Source organism: Corvus brachyrhynchos, unplaced genomic scaffold (assembly GCF_000691975.1).
Source record: "Corvus brachyrhynchos isolate BGI_N302 unplaced genomic scaffold, ASM69197v1 scaffold68, whole genome shotgun sequence".
NCBI classification, from domain to species: domain Eukaryota; kingdom Metazoa; phylum Chordata; class Aves; order Passeriformes; family Corvidae; genus Corvus; species Corvus brachyrhynchos.
In genome coordinates this window covers 3,673,237-3,695,122 of record NW_008240039.1, presented here as the reverse complement: position 1 = coordinate 3,695,122, position 21,886 = coordinate 3,673,237, and the positions used below count along the sequence as shown (strand labels likewise).

General features: G+C 54.0%; 1 protein-coding gene across 1 annotated transcript in view; it reads right to left on the bottom strand.

The window, feature by feature from the left end:
• Positions 1 to 951: 951 nt before the first annotated feature.
• AJAP1 (adherens junctions associated protein 1) overlaps positions 952 to 21,886 on the bottom strand; it is a 39,321-nt gene continuing 18,386 nt past the window's right edge. The window contains exons 3-8 of the mRNA XM_017743987.1: positions 14,710 to 14,797; positions 14,080 to 14,090; positions 13,893 to 14,020; positions 11,472 to 11,707; positions 10,170 to 10,300; positions 952 to 5,519 (exon numbers count right to left, since the gene is read on the bottom strand). Of these exons, the coding sequence (XP_017599476.1) occupies positions 10,228 to 10,300; positions 11,472 to 11,707; positions 13,893 to 14,020; positions 14,080 to 14,090; positions 14,710 to 14,797 (536 nt within the window). The 3' untranslated portion in view covers positions 952 to 5,519; positions 10,170 to 10,227. The remainder of the gene's footprint in view (positions 5,520 to 10,169; positions 10,301 to 11,471; positions 11,708 to 13,892; positions 14,021 to 14,079; positions 14,091 to 14,709; positions 14,798 to 21,886) is intronic.

The window sequence follows — 21,886 nt, the reverse complement described above, 5'->3', positions numbered from 1 at the left end:
GCAGAACAGAGCTTTTGGAGGTTTGTCTGGGCTGGGGCTGGGCATCATCTCTGGTCTTGGTTTTGTGCTGCCCTGGCACGGAGAGCTGTGGAGGGTCCTGGCACTGCGGGAAGGCTGCTGCCACAGCCTGGGAATGCAAGTGGCAGGTGGCTGGGCTGATGTCTGTCTTCCCAGACCATCCTTCTTCAAAGCCAACATGGACACCAATAGAGGCTTTCCCCCCTTCCAGGTCAGATGGCATTGTGAGGAATGACAGCCATGCTGTCCCAGTGCCTTGGGAAAGGGGGATGCTGTGGGAGTACAGGGGGCTGTGGGAGCTGCCCCTGCTGCCTGGCAAGAGCCCTCCTTGTGCTGCCCAGTCCCCACATCCATCTGTCCATCTGTCAAGCAGTGCAGCAGCAGGGCCAGCCTGAGTGTGAACCATTGTGACCTGCTCCACACCCAATGTGCAACCCAGAGCCATCACTTACCAGTGACCCGCCCATGGCCAGGACTCCTCCTTGGGTAAAAGATGCAGCTGGGTGAAGTGATTTCATAGCAGAGCTGTTTAAGACATCATTAGTGATGTTTAATTAACTCCCCAACAGTCCTATTAAATGGCTTCCTTCTTGCAAGCAGCTGTCCCAAGGCACACAGGGTCCCCTCAGAGATCTGGGGGACATTGGGTGAGCCTGGGGACCGGGCACCCTCCTGCCTGTGCCACAGGGTGTGGAGGTGGTGCTGCCATGGCGGAGACTCCAAGGGGATGCACAAGACCCTCTTCCCAGGACGAAGGCCGGGCTATTTCCCAGCTGCTCACCCGAGGCATGCACAGCTGGGAACAGTGGGATTTCCCCAGAGAAGCCTCTGGACTCCTTCTTGCTGAGACATTGATCCCTCTGGACACCAAACCAACCCCGTCCCCTCCCCAGGGACCGCGGCCGCGCGCGGAGGAACCCAGTCACCACCGGCTGCGCGGTTCTCATATCAGTTTTAATAGCAACATCAGAGTACTAAATATACAGAGGGCAAGGGGACAGGGTGGCATTTACAGTGCTTCCAAATACACGGCTTCCACGGACAGAGACAAATTAAAAACCGCTCGGGAAGAAAAGGTCCTTTTGGCACCGCCCCAGCTCGCGCTGTGGGCACGTGGGGCAGCCACAATGCCAAAAGGCGACGGCGCTTCCACCGGATGCCTCCCGGTGCAGGATTTTCCCAGGAAAAGAAAGAAGTACTCAGTGATGTAAAACCAGTTACAAAGTAAAACTGTCTCATGTTAGAAAACGGGTTTTGGCAAAATAAAAATAAAGTGTAAACTTCACTGTACATGTCCTATCAAACAAAAAAAATAAACCCCTTGGAACCTAAAATAGAAGAATCTGGGTCAGAAATCTGTGCCCTTAGTGTACATTTTTGTGCAACATATACTTTTTTCAAAGTAAATATAATCTCCACTCGTGACACTATTAAAAATGTACCTACAAACGCTGAGAGTAATTCTTAAAAATGTGTGAGAAGCGTTAGATGAGCTCGGGAGACCAAACCCACAGACTTGGAAATGGCGAGGGATTTCTTGCTGGTTTTGAAAAAATTGCGTACAGATTTAATATCTGGTTGAAAGAAAATTCCAACCACATTCATCCTGAAATGGGCGGGCTGAGATAGGATAGATATATTTTTGTTCTATTTTATTTTTTAATTTTTTTTTTACAAAATATATATTATGTGTAGAATATCTACTATTTAACTACCGTTTCAGCTGAACTACCTTCCTTCGTGACAAGCTGCCAGTGGAGAAGAGGTAACCTGAAATCCGTCCCCGCGCCGGCGCTGCCATCGCTGCGGTGACCTCCTGGCAGGCTCGGTGCCCTTGACCCCATGGTGCCCCATGGAGCACTGGTGTTCTCTGGAGCAAGAGACGGGCGGCTGCCCAGGGCCGGCTCTGCCCTGGGAGCTGTGGGGTGAAGCCGCCCTCGGGGGACCCCGGCTTCCAAAGGTCAGGGGATTGAGGAACAAACCCTGCCCGCCCTACCTGCTGGTGCCATGACATGGGAGCTCGGACCTAGAGCCCCAAACCAGCTCGGTTTGGTGCGGGACAGAGCCCGCTGGTGCCGGTGGCAGCAGCGGAGCCGACTCCCTGGCTCAGTGGGAGCGGCACATCCTGTGGCTCCTGCTCAGGGTTTGCAAGGGATGTGGAGGGAGGAGAGTCCCGCACGGCCCTGGGAAGCCTGGGCTTGCCGCACAGCTGGAGGAGAACCAACCTCTCCTTGCCATGGGTGGCTTGTCCCACACCACTTTCTCTAGGACAGAGCCACAAGTGACACACAGACACTCCATGACACGTCTGGGGATGTGGCAGCCTCTCGGCTGCCATGGTGTGTTTCTCAGGGACTACTCAGGGGCTAAGGAATCTGGAAAATGAACTGAAAAGAAACAAGCAGCAGCGGGCTGAGGGCTTACAGCAAAGCAAGGAGCAAAACTTTTCTTTTTTTAAGCTTCCAGGACCTCGGGGTGAGACGATGTGCCCAAAACATGACAAGGCTCCCATGGGAGCATGTCTGAGAACACCACGCTTCCCTGCTTTTCCATGGTGGAATGATCTACTCAATAGACTATGCCATGGAAATGCGACTTTCTATTTTCATTTCTTTCTTGTTTTTTGGCTTTCATCAATAGGAGGGAATGAAATCACCACAGTTCATTTCTCTTCACTGTGCAAGACCTTGGGACGCCTGGATCCTGCCTCGTACATCACTGCATCAGCGGCTCCATCCCAGCCCTTCCTCCTCCTCCTCTCCCTCCACCGCACTGGCCCAGCATGGATGGGGGGAGGCTTCCTCTGATAAAGTGCAAGTGCTGTTGGTCCTTATAAATAAGGGAAGATTGTGCATCTACTTTTGTTCCCTGGTTCACCGCTCAGCTCCGGGGAAACCAGGACATGTCCTGCTGCAGACTGTGGGGGAAGCTCATGCAAGTCCCGCCCTCTGAAACCTGTGACCATCCTCGGGGTCACAGTGACTCGCCTTCCTTCTCTCTCCCTGACACACACACACACACACACACACACACACACACACACGCTTTCCCCTCCTCTTCCCCAGCTCCACAGGGAATTTCCTGGGAGCCAGGTGCCTCCTCATCACCACTGCTTGCACTAGTGCTGCCCATGCTGCCCTGGCATCCCCCAGCTCTGCCTGACGACTCCCCTGCAGGCAGCAGGTTCCATCCATGCAGAAACAGAATGCTGCTTCACATGCCCTGGAATGAGGGAGCTGAGATATATTTCTTGTCATACTGCTACCGCGATTACACTGGAATACCTGTGGGAATGAAATAAATAGGAAGATTAAGGGGAGAAGCTCAAGGAACGTGGCTCCAAGCTGGCGTGGATGGATTCCCATGAAGTCACAAAGGGAGGAGAGCCTGTGGCAGGGGCTGCACCACTGACACCAGCGTCACAGGAAAGCCCCAGGACACTGAGATGACGCTGGAGCAGTCGCTCAGACTCCACGCTTCCCAAGGACAGACACTCCCCACGTTCCCCAGGGACGGCTAAAGCTTTGGGGGCCACTGCTCTAGCAAGACACTGTCCCCTCTCCTCCCTGGAGGCATCCAATGCTCTGGAGAGCCAGACACGAGCCACCCAGGAGATACTGCTCTCCCCAGGGGGATGGTTGGCTCGAGTCCGCAGGTAATTGTCAGGGCTGGCAAGGAAGACTTCTGTCTGAGGCAGTGTCCAAAAATTCAGGACAAATAATCCAGACTGTGCAATTCCATGGGAAAAGGACAGAAAAGGACATGGGAACAAGAGACCGCACGCGTGGCTATGCGCAACACCAGGGTTCTACTTTTTTTGTTTTGTTTTTAAACTGCACGTTCATTATCATAAAGAAAAGGAGCTGAGTAATCAGTGGGGGAGTAGAAACGTGGATCTGGACAGTTCTAAAAAAGCACTAGTATTTACCAAGGGCAGTTTACAAAAAGAACTGGAGGACTTTGGTCTGATCTCTGCTGTCGTTCCCACCCATTTAACATCGAAGGGACCCGAGAGAGACCCATCCCAGTGTACGATGTGCAGCACAGCATGGCAGCACCCAACTCCATGGAAAGACTTGGAAAGAGGGTTTAGGGTCAGCACCCACCACCACCACCCACCTCAGCAGGAGCTGGATGGGCATGGACGTTTCTAGATCAACACATCAAGCCGGAGCCTGCAGAATCGTGCTTCCCTGGCAAAAATTCCCTTTAAACACTATTAAGTGATCTCCAGGATTGTGGACAGATGGCTGTGTCTTCTCCTGCTGCAGCAGAGCCAGCCAAGACCAGGAGAACAAAGGAAGAGGCTCTCTCCATCCCACAGCCCCAGGCTGGGGCAGGAGGCAACGAGCTCCTTCCTCTTGTTTCTCACACAGGGCTGAGTACACTTTGGTGCTGTGGCCAATTTAGAAGCCATTTTCCAAAAATCCTCCCACACCCCACTCCTAAAATTTGTCTTCTGTGCCAAGAGAGGCCAATCTTTTGGAAGTCCGCCCCTAAAATCTGCCCTGTTCAGCCCCGAGGTGTCATGCCTAGCGTGGCGGAGATCACAGCTCTGTGGACACAGGGCAGGCCCAGGATTTCCGGCTTCCTCCCATCGACCTTGATGATTTATCGGGATACAGAAGCCGGGAAATACCTTCAGCACTGCCTTGAGCTGCGCTCTGGATGGTTTTGGGAAGCTTCTCCTCTGCTTCCCGCCGGCAGCGCAGTCCCGGCTGTCTCCCACCACGGTCACATCGCAACGCTGGAAAAGCATTTCCAAAAAGAACCAAATTGATATATATATATGTATACATACATATATATGTCTATACATACACACACACGTATATATATGTATATATGTCTACCTATATATACACATATAGGTTGACAGGCAAGCTGCCAAAGTAGAAAACATCAGATCACCCAGTTTGCATGATGCGTGTTAAAGAAATGAGACTTTTAGCCCATGACATCATCTTTAAAAATGAGTATTTAAGATCTTCAAAAATTGCTACAGTACAAAAAGTGTTTGTGTGTGTATATATATATATATATTTTCTCTCTACATATACCGTATGTATGTACGCGTATGGACCGGAATGGATGACCCCACCAGAAGAGATGCCCCACTCTTCCTCCACAACATTTCCAGGCGTTATTGACTCGGCTCTTTGCAAAGTCTTTGCGTCGGTTCATGGCACATAATGGTATTATTGGCACAGGTTCAGAGTCACCGTCCATGGCCGGGCTCCAGGCGCTCATCCTTCCCTTTCCATCCCTTGCTGGTTCCTCCTCCTCCTCCTCCACGGGATTCTTTGCTCGCACACTTTCCTTTCTCTCCTCCCAAAAACGCGCTCCTTGACAACGCAGTTACCTATAGGCGTGTTCATTTTTATAAAAATATATTTGGCCCATAGAACGCTGCTCTTTGAGTCTCCTACTGGTAAACAGAAATGGTAGGTACAGGTAACCCATTATTTTTTTATATTTTTTACAGGTTCACCAATGGAATCCTGTTGAGGACGAGAAGAAAAAGAAAGATTATGTCATGACAGGGAATTGCACCACGTCTTGTGTCACTGCTTGGATGATCCCCCACTACCTGGAGGTTTCCTCCTCCTTCCCCCTGGCTGTGGAGCTGCAGGATTCCTGGGGGAGTGGAGCATGGAGGGAGCAGGGTACCAGTGACCTCCTCCTCCTTCTCCGCAGCTGCCAGTCTGTGCTGGGGATTGGGATCACTACATCTCTCTCCTCAAGGCCTTTTCCAGAGTGGGATTTACTCCTGATCATCCCTGCGTTCTGCAGCTTCTCACACTTGGGCCTTGAGCAGCGAGTGCTCTGGCAGACGAGCAGATGATGACAAGCACTAACAAGATTTTCTAAAGTTAAATCTAAAGAATCAATAAGGAATTGGTTAAGCACCAAACCAGAGATCCTATCAAAGTCCTTAAGCTATTTATTTACCGTCTACTGGAAGATCTCTCTGTATACAATATTGGACCCTCAGTGTGAAGACAATCACTCCGCATCATTGGCATGTGGCCACTTGCTTTACATGTCCGTGACATTGCATGGGCTGTAGCACAGCTGGGTGTGCCAGAGCCAGCTGCAAGCAGGTACCTACAACCTGTACAGCAGTGCTCAGGATTCCCTAATCCCAGGATCCCTAATTCACACATCCCTAATCTGTGCTCTCTGCCTGGCTGGGATCAGCATCCAGAACGTGGCATGCTTTTTGTCCCAAGGTTCTTTCTCTAAAAACCACTATTTTAAAGCAAGATGCCCAATACACCATCGCAAAGAACAACCCTGAAGTCTTAATTAGCGAGACAGATTTTCCAGAGTCCTTAATCTCCTGTGCTGGGAGTGCTGGGACTGCTGCTACTCCTCCGAAGACAAGCCGGGATTTTTTATGATGACTCATTATCTGTTAATGTTAACACAAACCATTTGCTGTTGTTAGGCAGAACGGGGCCAGCACAGCAGCTGCTGCCGTGTTTGAGCGCGGCATTACCACACAATGCCGTCAGCTCTCACCGCCCTGTGCCAGGGCAGGGTCAGGCCGATGTCACCGAACCAGCACAGCTGCTGGGTCCCAAACTGCCCCGTCCCTGCCAGCGGTGCCGAGCCTCCCGTGGCTCCGGGTGAGCACTGGTTAATGCACGATGGCAGGATGTACAATTGGTATTGTATCCCAAATAGCCTCTTTGTGCAAAGTAGGTCAGCGCTTGATCAACCTTACAGATTTTTGTATAATCTCATTCCATGGGGTTTTTCAGTCAAAGAGAGTGGGATTAAGGACAAGAATAATGTGGAATCTCAAACTCCATTTCAGAAAGCCCCAGAGCCAGGATGAGATCAAGTCAAACCAGCCACCCTGTGCTGCGGTGCTCGGACAAAGCCACTCAAGTCTTTGTCACACGTCCCGTGCTGGTCTGCAGAGCGGCAGTGCTCCTGCCTCTGTCTGGGTGCTCCTCCAGCACCACTGGCACCAGGGCAAGGGGAGCTCTTCTTTTCGTCCCTCCCTGCAGGTAACTCCTGAGAGCTTTCACGGACTGCTCCACTCCTCACCTACCCATCCCAGGGCCACACTGAGGCTGCACTGCTACACCAGGCTGCTGCAGACGCACCAGCTTCTCCGCCTGCAGGAGTAGCTGCTGGCAGCCACTGCTGAGGCGTGACATCCACGAGGTGTGACATCTACCAAGGAGCTGGTGCTCCAGTGGGGCCTGGCTGCTGGCACAAGCAATCTGCTGGAAAGCTCCACCAGCTGCTTGCCACGGGCGGTGTCGCCTGCTGTGGGGAGGGACGGTGTCCTGGCGGGGACCATGCCTGCAGCACAGGAACCCTCCCCACGACTCCTGCAGGTGCAGGAGGAATCTGACCCCAGGAAATAGCTTCAACATCTGCTCCCTGTGTAACTAGATGAGTTTCATCAGGTTTCGTGACACAACCCTGGTGTTCCCTGCAGCTCTCCAGGCTGGAGATGCTCCGCAGTGCTGTCCCTTATATCTGCTGCCTCAAGTGCTCAGCCCAGCCTGATGAGGCTCTCAGCATCACCCAAGGCCAGGGTGCCAGTTGGGCAGCACCACGGTCAGTCCTCACACCAGGCTGATGGACTGTCAGATGTGAAGTTCACATTAAATTCCAACTTGGCTCCCAGTGGTTGTGTCAACGAAACACCTGCAGCACCGCTGTCCTGCCATCCCTGTCCTGGGACATGCCACCTGCCTTGTGCCTCCAGCTCTGGCCCCACACCATCAGGAGCACTAATGTGCCAACCAGACGGCTCAGAGCTGTGAAGTGCTGTCTATTAAAACTTGTAAAACACCAGGACAAAGGGGCTGTGAGGAGAAAGCTGCATGTAGTCCCTTCAGCCAAAAAGCTGCATGTGCTCCAGAGCATCCTCTGCCTCTGCTGTGGTGTAGTGGGTCAACAGCAACTGTCCCCTTCAGGTGACCTTGCTGCAGCTGTGCATGCCAGCCAGGAAACACTCAGTCCCCCGGAAGTGGTGCAGCCCAAGCAGCTGCATCTCCTTTTCCACCAGCCTTTCCTCTAGAAACGAGCTGGAGAGGCATCCTCCATGCCTCTGAGGCTCCTCTGGCGCTTCCCTCCATCCCACTGCTCCTCTGGCACTTGGCAGCTGGTGACAGCACAAGGCAACCACGGTGGCAGGGACAGCCTAGCAGGGAGCTCATCTCAACGCCATCTGCACCTTGCACAGTGGCACATGAAACTTGGAATGCTCATTTCACCTGCGGGATTTCCCACCAGCACCTGGTTTCAACTGGGACACACCACTTATGCAAGTGTGTCCCAGAAACAGCCTGGTGCAAATACACCTATGCACAGTAAACACGCAGAGAACAGGTAGAACAGCTTGGGGATCAATCTCATTTTGTTATCGTTAATGAAACCAAACAGCAGCTTCCAGAACTGCATCTGTAATTGAAGTGCCATTACAGAGCTAATGCTCCAGGTACGAGCCGGATAGATTTTTCCAGAGCACGTCAATGCACGTTTTATGGATTCCATGAAAACGGGTCAATGAGAATTTCAAGGATTTAATAAGGCGTAATGGAACGGCTTCAGGCTATTTAAAGAAATCTGTGGAGGTGACCAGGGCACAGTCTTTGGCCTGGGGTTTCACAGGACTGGGGGCAGGAGCAGTGGGATCCACAGAGGATTCCTACAGTGCTTCGAGCTGCTCCTTCCTTCCCTCTACCTGAGGCATGGAGAGCTGTAGATGGCATTGAGTGTAGCTGGCTTGCTTTACGTGTTTTTTCTTTTTTTTAATTCACTTTAAGTCAATGGAAAGACATCCCAAACTACAAAACTGAGGGTGGAAAAGGCCCAGTGGGTTATTGCTGAGGCTGGTGTTCCCTGCAGAACTGCACTGCTCATTCTTCTGCTGTCCTCACTCCTGGCACCAGCTCCTGCCTGGGTTCCTTCGCCCTCTGTCCCCTGAGACAGTGGCCACAACAAAAGAGTCAGAGAAAAAACATGAGCACGTCAGTGGATGGGGAGTGAGAGCCCTTCACCTTCACCAGTGAAGCTGCTTCAGCCAGAGGAGGCTCTGGGGGGCAGTGGGGCCATGCCAGACAAACCCCTGCTCTCTGCCCCACTGCACTGGCACACACCTCACCTGCCCTGTCCAGACACCGCCAGCCTCGGCACGGCCGAGACCATTAACTTTTTATTCCCCTCCATTCTAATCTAATTATATTTCTGTGTTCAATAGCTGTGCATAATGTTAAACAGGCTATTCCGAGTAAGCTGCAGCCAGGGAAGGCTGGAAATTTCATTTACACTGAATATATGATTCATTACAGCAGGGACTTGAGACAGAGCAATTAATTCATCTGAGCATGTGGCTCGGAGCGGGCACCTCTGCCCAGGGCGAGCTGGCACACACAGACCTCAATGGCTTTTCCTGCCACTGCTATCAGCTGTGCCCCCTTCAAAAGTGACACAAGGAGGTGGAAACGGCTCAGGCCAACTCAACAGAAAAGAAGAAAATCCCCAAAGATTGTACCCTTGCAACCAGAACAACATCAGTGCACTCCTTCAGTCACAGCAACACCCCAGGTGTGACTGGCTGCTGGGGACTGTGCTCGAAGGGTTGGCTTTGCAGAGCAGCAGGAGAAGGAGGAGGAAGAAAGGGAAGAGGAGGAGGAGGAGGACCCCAGCACCCTGGCAGTGAGCATGGAAGTGTTCATGACAGCAAACATCACCAAATGAGCTTTCAGATACTGATGGAGCATGCATGCCGGATGTCTGGTGCTCGGACTAGGCGGGCTGTCCATCATGCCACCAGAGGTTAATTACAGATCAAGCCATTTCCCAAGACGGAAATTACTGTGGCTTGTTGAGGTTTTAGAGGTGGGCTGGAACCATGGGATCATGCTGAAGTTCAAGGCTGCCCGAGGGACCCTTTGCTTTTGAGTCCATGTCCATCCCAGTCCCTGTCTGTTAGCGTGGGCCTGTCTGCAGTTAACCTCCCCGGAAAAGCCATTTGGCTCCCAGCACCCCATCCATGGCAGGAAATATGTCCAGTCACACTGACAGAAGTGCAGATGGGAGGAGGGCACCAGGCAGGGTACGATGGGCACAGTGGGGGCACAGGATGGATGCGGGATGGATGCGGGGAGCGCGGTACGTACCAGGAAACAGCCCGCTGGCGTCTGCCCTGCCCCCAGAAGTCAAACAGGCTTCGGCCAGTCAGCAGGAGATTTCAAACCATTTCTCAGACACAAAGGCCACGGGAATAAGATGCCGGTCAGAAGAAGAGGGTCTGCAGCGAGCAGAAAGAGGGGCTTGTACACGCTGGTACGTAACACACACGGTGCAAGCCGGGGTGGCCTGCTGCACAATCAGCTTCTTAGGGGGAAAAAATTACACCTCTCTAGAGTGATGCTTTGAGTGGGCCTGGGCTTGCCAGGCTGTCTGGAAGTGCTCTGGGATAGAGGGTCCCAGAAAGCATCCCTGGCTGGCAGAAAAGCCATAATCCCTGCCAACCAGAACACAGGAACTCTCTGTCACCTGGCTGGGGGGGGTTCACATCAGACCAAGGCTTGTGGGTACCCAACAAAAAGGTGTGACAATCCCTGCCAGTTCTCCACCTTCCAAGATGTGAGGAAGCCCTGGAAAATGCAGATGAGCAGAACCCCAAACACACGCAAGAGCTGCTGATTGAAGAGGCATCGATGAAGTTGTTGGCTCCAGGCCTGCCCTTGGGGCAGGCAGACATGGGCTGTGGCTGCCACGAATGCCGTGGTTCCTTGAGGCTGCCTGGAGCATCAGCTGCTTATTTTCTCCCTCAAAACTCTGTGCCTGGCTTCCCCTCTACCTCTGATGGGGACACACATTTACCATATGGTGAAACCACACCAGCACCCAGTGAAAGGGCTCTGGTGTGGGAAACATCGCTCCCAACCCCATCGCTCCCCATCCTGCTCCCGATCCCCTCCCTCTGGGCAGGCGAGGGGCTGGCAGAGCACGGCCACATCCCTTGGCTGCCAGTGACGCTCCTCATTAACACTCCGCCATTATTTCACAGCAGCCAAACGGTTCATTTGACTCTCGCCGCCTGCTCCTCCATTAATCACCCGCTCGTTTGCAGCCCGGCAGCTTTGCCGGTGCCACTGAGGAGACAGCTTGGGCGCTGGAAAAATGGATCCAGTGGCATTTTATGTGCTGGCAGCAGCAGCAGTAGCTGGGAACTGAACACCGTGTGGTGCTGAGCTCGCCCAGCCCTGCAGGGCCAAGGGCTGCTGAGGCACCCACCCAGCGCTGCTGCCAGAACTGGGGGTCAGGGGCCAGTCCCACACTGAACTATGAGTGGGTGAGCACCCGACAGGCAGGTGGCTCTGCCACATGCTCCCAGAACATCACCCCTGAGCATCCCATCACCACAGCGGGATGGCGCTCCCCAACCCACCGGGAAACCACGGCGCCCACCTCACCTGTTTCCATTGAAGGTCGTTTTATAATCCCCGGGCGAGTGCAGCGTGTCCTCTGCGTAGACGGGCACGGGGGTCCGGACGCACTCGTGGGAGCACTGCAGCGTCTCGTTGTAGGCGGTGAAGATGTCGAGGGCGCTGGGCACGCGGGCGGGGGCGAAGTCAGTCAGGTTCTGGCAGCTCTCCTCCTGCTGGTCCAGCTTGCGTTGGTGGCTGGTGCGGCGCGGGGGCCCGCACAGCTGGGCCGGGGGACAGAGAATCAGACAATCATGGGATGGTCTGGGTTGGAAGGGACCTTAAAAACCATCCAGTTCCACCCCCCTGCCATGGGCAGGGACACCTTCCACTATCGCAGGTTGCTCCAAGCCCCGTCCAACCTGGCCTTGAACACTTCCAGGGATGGGGCAGCCACAGCTTCTCTGGGCACCCTGTGCCAGGGTCTCACCATCCTCACAGGGAAGAAATTTCCCCTAAGATCTAACCTAAGTCTTCACTCTTTTAGCTGAAAACCATCCCCCCAGTACCATCCCACTGTCTGCCTGTGTAAAATGTTGCTCTCCATCATTTTTATAAGTCTGTTATGGCCTGAAAGGCCAGAGCAGAAGGGACAGGATGCATAGTGTATCCCTGAAGCTTGGCAAGGGGACTCACCTGACTGACCAGTCATTACAGATTGCTCAATACTAGATTAGAATTCAGAAATTCCAATTCCAATTCAGAATTGGTAAGATCAGCCACAAGCAGTCATTTGGCTTGGTGCTTTTTTTTAAGAATCAAATTTATATTTTAGACACAAGCTTTTTCCCATCAGAGGAATTACTTAATGAGTCACACATTTGTACCTGCAGGAAGCAAAAGCCTTTTCTTAAGTGAAAATATGTAGGTGAGAACAATGAAGTGAAACCCTTTCCATTTGGCAGGCACCAACAGGTTGGAACTTCTCAGGATAAATGAGCTCAGGACCTGGTGTGACACAGCAGAGGGACGGCTGGCAAGGCAGCCCTGCTCTCTGGAGGCTCCTCCAGCTCTGGAGGCTTCATCAGGATCTCGTGGCTGCACAACACTTCTGGCTCAGTATGTCAGAGACGAGGAGAACCCCAGCTCGCAGGAGCCGCCCTCAATCAGCCTGGTCCTATTTCAGGGTCTAGACACTGATTTAATTAAGATGCCACTTTTTCCAGATCGGATCGACAGCGCCTCGCAGAATGCGGGAGTTTTGGGAGGTGGCAGCTCTGAGGGCCAGGATCTCGTGGCTGCACAACACTTCTGGCTCAGTATGTCAGAGACGAGGAGAACCCCAGCTCGCAGGAGCCGCCCTCAATCAGCCTGGTCCTATTTCAGGGTCTAGACACTGATTTAATTAAGATGCCACTTTTTCCAGATCGGATCGACAGCGCCTCGCAGAATGCGGGAGTTTTGGGAGGTGGCAGCTCTGAGGGCGGTGGGAGCTGGAGATGCTGGAGCTGTCTGCAGAGGGGCACCCGTGGGGACACTCTGGGGACAGGAGCGCGGGGCTGTGCCGAGAGTGGCGCTGGCCAAGGCGGCAGCATCTGCCAGCAGCAGGGCACTGCCGGCTCTGCTCCGGTTGATGCAACCGAAAGAGACAGCCCTAAACCAACTGCTGTCTCCCCACGGCACGTGTGCAGGAGCAGCAGTGACAAGAAGGACGCTGGCTTGGCATGCAGCCATCGCTCACCCATCCTGCCCGAGGGCGACAAGCGCCAGCCGAAGGACGGGACGGCGGCTGTGTCCCTGCTGGGGATGGGGCCGGAGTGTGCGATGTGGGTCAGCCCGGCCATGGAGCACGCACACACGGCCCGGGGTCACCCAACGGACCGAGGCAGTTTGGTCAGAGCTGAGCAAACTCCCAGGTACTGTTTCTTCACCTGGGACACACCTGGGTGCTGCCCACACTCCCCTGCCAGGGATTTTCTCTGGTGAGCTCTCAATTTCACTTACTGTAAAGCATTTCTATTCTACACTGATCACTGGATTTATTTTTTCCCCTTTTCGGCTTCAGCAGCAGTTACTGAGCTGTTCTGCCAAGCTGTGGTCAGCCGGATCAATGACTCGTACCGCTCACTGCTGCGACGGGAGACAAACCCCACAAGTGTTTTTTAAACTATCTTCCCTGCTCCTTCACTGAAACACTGTGGCAACCAGGGAAGTTTAGTGAATTAAATCCCGCTTGAGCTACAGGAGAGAGCGTCACTGGCTGCTCCCCAAAGCAAGTTCAGCTGTGGGGCCAGAACCTCGGCACTTTTGGTCGGCTGCTGCGCCGCATTACGGCTTTGCCAAGATGAAGATGCCTCCATAGCCCTGCAAAGGGCTTCTTCCCTCATCCCAGTCAGCCAGCAGGCTCCTCATCAACCCGATGTTGCAATTTCCTCCTGGCTGCAGGAATCGATTTGCTGCAGCACCCACGCAGAGCTTGGCCAGGCCAGAGGGGAGAGCCACTGACAGGGCCGTGCGGCCGCTCTCTCTCGCCTCAGCCCCGTGCTGCAGCCGTGTCGCTACGCCAGCAACGCTGACCTCAAAGTAGGCCAGTTTCTCTGGGAAAATAGGTAAAGTGAGGAGTGCCTGGAGCGAAAGCTAACCTATTTTGCCATACGCCCAGCCACGCTGAGAGAATAAACGGGAGAAAATGAAGCTGGAGGAGCACAGCAGCGCCCTGGGGGTTGGGGCAGGCTTCAAACCGTGGCACCTGAGGGGCTTCAAAGGTGCCCTTCAGCCCCTGGGGTCCCAAGGAAGGGCAGGAGATGCAGATGCTTCTTGCCAAGCCAGGCTGGGGATTTTAGGAGCAGCATCAAAGCTCCTTAGGGAAGGCGGTGGAGGAGCTGCTGCCGGCACCAGGCAGATCCTGGGAACATCCACTGTGGCCCAACACACGGCTCCGTCCTCTCCAGGCGGCATCGTGCTGAGGCACTCAGCCCCGGAGCGGCGATGCGCACGTGTCCCATGTGAGACCTGTCCACCCAACCCCGGGCATGTGCTGGTCCCCAAAGCCACGGGCCAGGTGGTGTGAGGTGGGGAAGCTGCGGGGGCACAGCCGAACCCTCATGAGCCAACCTCCTTTGGAGGTTTTGGTGTAAATCCCCCGTTTTCTCCTGCAATGCCTTTCCAAAACTATCCCGGCAGGTGCCACGGGCTTTGGCACCTGCAGCTGGATGGGCACCGCCATCCCCATCCTGTCCCCATCCCACACCAGCCCCCAAACCAAGCAGAGCAGGAGGGACCTTACCAATTTTTTAAGACAAGAGTTGTTATCAGCGCGGCTATGACCATGATGAGGGACACGGTAATAGTGATTATCTGATGAACTGCCAGACCTGCAGACAGAAGAAAAAAGAGAGTGGGGATGGGAACTGAGGGGACCCCAGCAGAGTCCCCCTCCCCACACAGCCCCCCTGCCACCCCCTCCCAGCCCTTCCTGGGGGGGGGCCACACACAGCCCCCGGCAGCGGTGCTGCAATCCTCTCTCCTGCCTTACACAAAATAATCTGTAAGCCAGGCTCCTCATTTCCTATCCTCTCAAGTATGTTCCTTGTCAGCCCGAATTAGGCACGAAGAACGGAAGAGAAGTGAAGACGTCTCCCCTCCGGGACGGAAAGGGAGACGAGCGCAGCCTTGCACCGGCTGTGGGATTCACCAGGGATAATAATTACGGCACTGACGGCTGCTCACTTTGCAGGTCGGGTGGGCTCATTTCCCCCTCTTCACCTTCCATGGGGTATCATTTTGGCTCGTGGATCACTCCTAATGAGCAGTTTGGAAACAAAAGCAGCTCGCTGTACACTATGTTTGTGATTTTGCGCTGCCTTACAGTTGCAATTTCATAATGAAATGATTTTTCCTGGCTGCAGCCCAAGGATGTGCTATTTTTCACAAACAGATGTTGCAGCTCCTGATGGATGGTAGTTTTAATAAATAAATAAGTCTTAGAATGACAGGAAAATAAGCAGTTTTATATGTATATATATCTGTATGCATCTGTGGCAAGGACGGAGTCAGTGCCAGGGCCACAGCTCAGCTGGGGCTGGGGTTGCCTGGGGGCCACCGGGCAGCACTGGGGCAGCCACCGCTCGTGGGGAAGGATTCGCTCATGGCCCCCGTGCTGGCAGGGTGGGCAGCAGCCAATTCCACCCAGAGCCGGAGCCATGGCACTCACTCCTCAGCTGCTCCACCTCTGGCTTTCATCTCCCAGGGGAATTCACAGGGAAAATACCACAGGGGCTCCCCACCGCCCACTGGCACCCCACCTCCTGAAGGTGAGGCATGGAGAAAGACTTCTGGCCCCATGCTATGAGTTCCCAGAGGGTGTTGACGATGGGAGCATGTCCCGACGGGCCCGAGGAGCGCGGTGGCAGCTCGTGCCCACGCGTGCCAGGTCAGGAGTGACGCCCACCCCGGCAGCAGCCAGCCCGGCCGCATCCTGCATGGCAGTCTTGGAGCAGCTCCCAGTGGGACGCTGCTGAGAGAGATAAAAGGAAAGACTCTAAAAATAAAACCAAACCAGCCCAGTGCCCGATTCCTTTGAAAACAGAAGCGGAGTCAGGGACGAGACCTTCCGCAACACTGGGAGCTCAGGCAGTGGTGGCAGGGCCGAGGGAGAACCTAACGATGCAATTAATCCTTGCATTTACGTAATGGGAAAGGCACAGGCAGAACAGATTGCAGGTGGCTGAGCACTGGGAAGGATGGCAGCTCCTCGGAGCAGGACACATGGATTTTAAGAAAGGCTGGATAATTTTAGACTCCATCACACACATAAGTTGCCATATGTACCGGCACAGCAAAGTTCCTTTGCATCATGTATTAGTTCTGCACCAGAAGCCAGGGGGATTTCAAGGGGACAGGAGATCTTTGTCTCAGTGGTGGTGATGGACAGAGGGAAGGGACCAGACAGGTGGCCCAGGATGGTTCCCTGGGAAGCCCTACAGCGATACCTGCTGCAGTAAATGCTGCCAGGTCTTTATTCTTAACTTATAAATATATCAAATCCTTTCCTCTAGGCCCTCAAAGAATGTAGGGCCATACGGACCAAGATCAAACAAATATCCAATCTCCGAGGGGTGGGGTTAATGGATGGGGCACCCTTCGAGAGGGGAGTGTCCTGTAAGGGACATAAAGCACCCTGGGGGGTGAGGTGAGATGGAGAAAGATGCTGCCAAGGGCAAAGCAGTATTTTAGACACAGCCCTTAAAGTCCAGTTGGATGGAGGAAGGGGACTTGGAAGATAAAATCAACAGCTCATAGAGCAAAATCCTCCTCCTCCAGTGTGGGAAGCTGCCTGGCACAGGCATAACTCCCTGGGAGAGCCCGTGCCCCCAGAGAGAGACCCTGGGAGCAGGGATTGCAGTGCCTGGGTTTTGTTTGCTCATCTCCACGGCAAAAGCTCCGATCCCAGCGGGTCACGGAACCCGGCGGCCACATAATTACGCGTTATTAACCGTGGAAACCGGGAGCTGCAGGGACAGCAGCGGCGGGAGGGCAGGGAGGGACACCCAGCACCGGCCTCGGCACCTGCGAACGCCTCAGCCCTGTGAGGGCCCGGCGAGGGCTCCCCCTGCCAAGGCTTTTACCAGGCAATTTGACGCAGTGACCATTTAACTGGAGGGTAATTACAGGAGAAGTATTTAATGGAACTGAAAGTGTGTCCAAGCCTCTGCGCTTCTGCTAGTGCAGCAGAATTCCGCGTGCTGCCTGCCAGGAGGGAAAGCTCTTCAAAGGCGCTCTCTGAACCCTCGGAAATGCTGAAATATCGCTGGGTTTTTCCACTCTCGTGCCATCCGTGTGCAGTCCGCTCTCACCGGGGCCTCTCATCCCCATGGTAGGGGGAGAGGTGCCACAGAATCCCAGCAGGCAGCACAACTCAGCTCCTGATTCCCCACATCCCGGGCAAAACCCCAATCTTCTCAGAGCAAGCCAATGCCAGGGCTTTTTTTATCTGTTATTTTAAAGACCATATATTTGCTGCTGAGATGAAAGTGCTGAGGTTTGGCCTTTCTGGCCACCTTTTGAAACGGCTCCCGGACAGCTCTGCATCAATGGAATTAATTCCACAAGAAAATCCATTTGAGACTAATGTCTTGCTACTGCAGGAGCGCGCAATGGCAGCGAACAGGAGATATAAGCTCTTAATTAAAAACAAAGAGAACCTCTATCCCCCAAGGCCTTTATTTCAACAGCTCTGGTTAGGCAGCCTGTATTTTTCATTTTCCCAATAAAAACAGCTACGAGCTGCAACTCTTTGAAGACTCTCGTCAAGGCCTTGAAGCTGCATAAAATTAAAGAAAGGAGAAAACAGCTCTATTTCATTTGAAAGGGAGAAAACTGGAGTTACTCTTACGGGCCTGATACGGCTACCCCCAGCCAGGTCTGCACCGGAGGCACCCCAGCCCCTCCCCACACGTGTGCTGTGTGGATCTCCCTCTCCTCAGTATCCCATCCTCATCCCTGCCATGAGTCTCCTTCCTCTGTTCCCACATGCCCTGGGCACCAGGATGCCAATGCCTCCTTGTCAGCGTCGTGGAGAAGCTGGGGCAACCCGGCTGGACTCAAGAGGCTTTACAGCTTCCCCAGCCATCAGAAATCACATCTGAGCCCCAAAAGCCTCATCCCCTGACAAAGCTGCCTGCGGACAGAACAATTCAATCAGGAGCGTGGTGTGGCCTCCCTGCTGCCACCGCCGGCCTTTCCCAGGGGGGATCAGCCAGATTTGGCCGTAACATGAACCTACTGCTGGTTAATAGCTTGTAAGGAGAATAATTTACAAAAGCCACAAGGGTCTGATACAGGGGTGGAGATGCAGCAGAAGCCTTCTTGAAAAGCCTTGTTACAGTACACAGCCAGTTCCTCTGCTGCCCAATCCACCGCACCACAAACCGCCTTGGGTTTGCTCTTCCCAACACCTTCTTGCTGGCAAAGTTGGGGGCAGCAAAGCCCCTTGGTTTTCCACCTGGTAAATCAGTGATCACTCCGAAACCCAGCCGAGGGAGTGTTAGTCATCCTGAGATGAAAATGCAGCTTTTCAGTGAAAAACCCACCAAGGTTCCTGGTTAACTTCCTGGTATTTTGAGCTGGACTGATGAAAGAAGGAAAACATCTTCCCGCTACTGCTGCTGCTGCGAAATGTTCTTACCAAGAAGGAAGATCCTGAAGGCTTATGCTAAAGACCCTGGGACTTATCTTCTCAGGTGTTACAGCAAATATCACCGAGCAATAAATACTTGGAGAGCAGCAGAGGAGAGTTTCTGGCTCACTGAGATGCATGTGGGAGGATGTGCACAGGCACGTTTGCCATCTGCACATCCCGGGCAGTGTCCTGTCTCCCTTGCAGGGAGAGCTCAGCTGATGGCCACGCTCCTTCCTTGCCTCCACCATCATCCTCCACTCTTCTGGAGAACTGCAGCTGATGCACGGCCCTACAAGGGATCCTTTGGGAACCTCCCAGGGAGGGTGACCGGTGGTGCCGGCCCAGGAGACACTGTCCAGCCCCTTCACCTCCTCTCCGTCCCCCAGCTGTGGCATCTCCCCACTCCTTGGCACTGCAGATCAAAGAGGCAGCTCCATCCTCACTGCCCAGGGTTTTCTTTTAAACACATTTTATCTTTAATTAATTCCTTTGAAGCCTTTTGCATCCACTATCTCCTCGCCTCCAGCACCCCTCTTTCTGGAGGCAGGGTCATCACCAGTGGGAAGCAACGCCTCTATTATTATTTATTCCTGACACGCTGCTGGCTGGCAGTGGGGAGGGGGTGGTGAGTGGCCTGGGGCCACCACCAGCTCAGATCCAGCTGCCAACACCCACATGATCCCCACGTCCTCCCAGGAGAACGGCAGCCCTGGGGAAGGGGTGTCCCTGAGCACCAGCTCTGCCACAAGCTTCCTTCTCACAGAGCGCGGTGCCAAATGCGCCACGACCAGCCATCAAATACCACTAAGAGCAGCAGGCAGCACATGGAGTTTTCTGCTTTATAAAGCACTTAAAGGTTTAATTAAAGACGGCTTTATCCTAAAGCTCCTGAAAGGAGCCTCGGACAAACCAGCGAGTGCAATTCCTGCCTTGCTCTGACAGCTCTGATTCATTCCACTCTTCTCTGCTTTGGCTGAGGCTGCGGGACCCGGGGATGCTCTGCCTTGACGGAGGAGCCCAGCCCACGTGGAGAGTGCCTGGTGAAAGCTCCTCACAGCCCTTCCCACTTGCAGCATGCTGGAATTTTAATTATTCCTCTCTTCCCCTGCTCCAGAGTAAAATGATTACGACAGCCCCGAAGAAGGATGCACATTTTTGAAAAGCACAAGCATAAACTATGCCTGGGTGAACATCTTGCACGCCCAGCTGATGCCAGCAGCGCTGTGCTGCGCGTCAGGGGTGGCACCGGGACAGGAAGACCTGAGCCGCAGGTCACCTGAGCCCCCGTGGCAGCACCCACCGGGCCACGGCACGCGCCAGCCTCTCCTCTCATCCCAGGCATTACCAGCCATCGCTCCTCTGCCGCCTCTCCTGCCTATGAGCCGAGTAATTCCTCTTCCAGGGGAATTTTTTAAAGCCTGTTTTTGCTGTCAGCGACTCATGAAGGCATTTTTTCTGGCTTTTTTTCTCTCTCTCTCTCTCTCTCGCTTCTCAGCGAGGAGAAAGGGGGGCGAGAGGAAGATCTGACAGAGCAGAGCTGCTCCCATTGCTCATCTCAGCGAGCACTGCTGCCTCTGCTGAAGTGAAGCGGCTCTTTTTACCACCCTGCGTGCACCCCAAGGACCCCACGGTCCCACAGAACCACCAGGGACCCAGAGGCAAAGCACAGAGGGATACAAGGGCACAGCACAGGAGGGACATGGGGGCAGCAGCACAACAGCAGCTACCTGCTCCGATGGAATCGAGCACGGGAGAGTGTGGATCTGCGTGGCTCCAGGAGCCCTGGCACAGCTCTGCCAGTTCCCGGAGTGACCCCGGCTCCCGTGGGTGCCACACACAGGTGGTACTAACCTGAGCCCCCCAGGCAGCTGCCAGGGACAGCTGAGGGACCACAGGCAGCGTGAGCAGCACCGCGCCCGCCCCAGGCTCCCGTCAAGGCGCCTCACCGGACAGGGACTGGCAATGCTCGCTGAGGCAAATAAACCGTACAGGCGAGTTACCTCATCCTCATTTGTAGCCATATGTTTTTCCCAGCAGAGAACAAACACTTCCAGCCGCTACAGCTTATATAACAGAGTGGAACAGGGCTGGGAAGCTGCACGGCTTCGCACAGGCGCCGCACCAGCAAAACTGGCACGGGCACAGACCCTGCTTTGAGACAGTGTCGGCTGCTCGCTCCCAAAACGCTGTCCTGAGGCATGGCAGGGGCATGGTGCTCCCACTGGGAGCATACTGAGAGCTCTCTTGGGTGCTCAGCCCCAGCACTGGAAGGAAAAGCGGATCTGGAGCTCAGGAGCTTTTCAATTGAGGGTGGACGAGCTGGGATCAAACAGGGCCTTTAGACCCGGGAAGGAGTTTATCGCATTCACTGCTCGAAGAGAAGTTAATTAGCAAAAACTCCGATCCTGGAAAAAGCCCCTAATGAGAGCTAAAGCCTGAAGATTAAAGCAGTTGGCCCTCTGGGAGCTGCCGGGGCTGCAGCTCCCGTTGTTCTGCGGCCACGCAGGACAGCAGTGGTAGCACCGGCGGGTGGGTGGCATCACTGTCAGCTCGCCCTCACCTAAACAAGGCAGCCCACTCCAATAAGTCCCAGAGCCTCAGCACATGCCAGGAGCCATCCTCCCACAGCTGGTGCAGGCAGAGGGGCTCCTGCAGCTGGCTGATGGCAACAAGCCACTGGACCCCACCCTCCTGGACTGGGTGATGCCACTGAGGCCAGAGGCACTGACCACAGCAGGTCTGGGGAGACCAGGCTGATGCTCTCATCATGCAGGGAACAGCAAAAGCCACAGCCCTTATCAATACTCCCTCACTGATCTATCCAGGCAATTCCAGCGTTTTGTAAAAGGTGTGTAGGCTGGGAGTTATTTTTCGGCTATAAATAACTCCTTTAAGTCAGGAACAACATCCTGGTTGCATCGTCTCTTTCTGCCAAGCAGGGCAGGCTGGATAAATTAATTGAGATTAAGATTAGGCCATAAAATTCCTTTTCATTTCAACTAGAAAATCGCAGTGGGCTTAAAGCAGTCGATGCACAGTGAGTAAATTCTGTAAACTATCCACCGGTATCCCACGGTTTAATATCAGCAATAACAAATATAATTTGCAATAAATGGGAAGCAGCTTTCCCATCCATGTCCACACAGCAGCCAGCACTGGGGGAAGGCATTGCTGTGCCGAGCGTGGCGCTCAGGGCGATTATGGGAGATGGGCTGTGGATGGAGACTGTAATGGGAAAACACAGCAAGTGGCTGGAAAACGCCTCGGATAAAAGCGATAATCA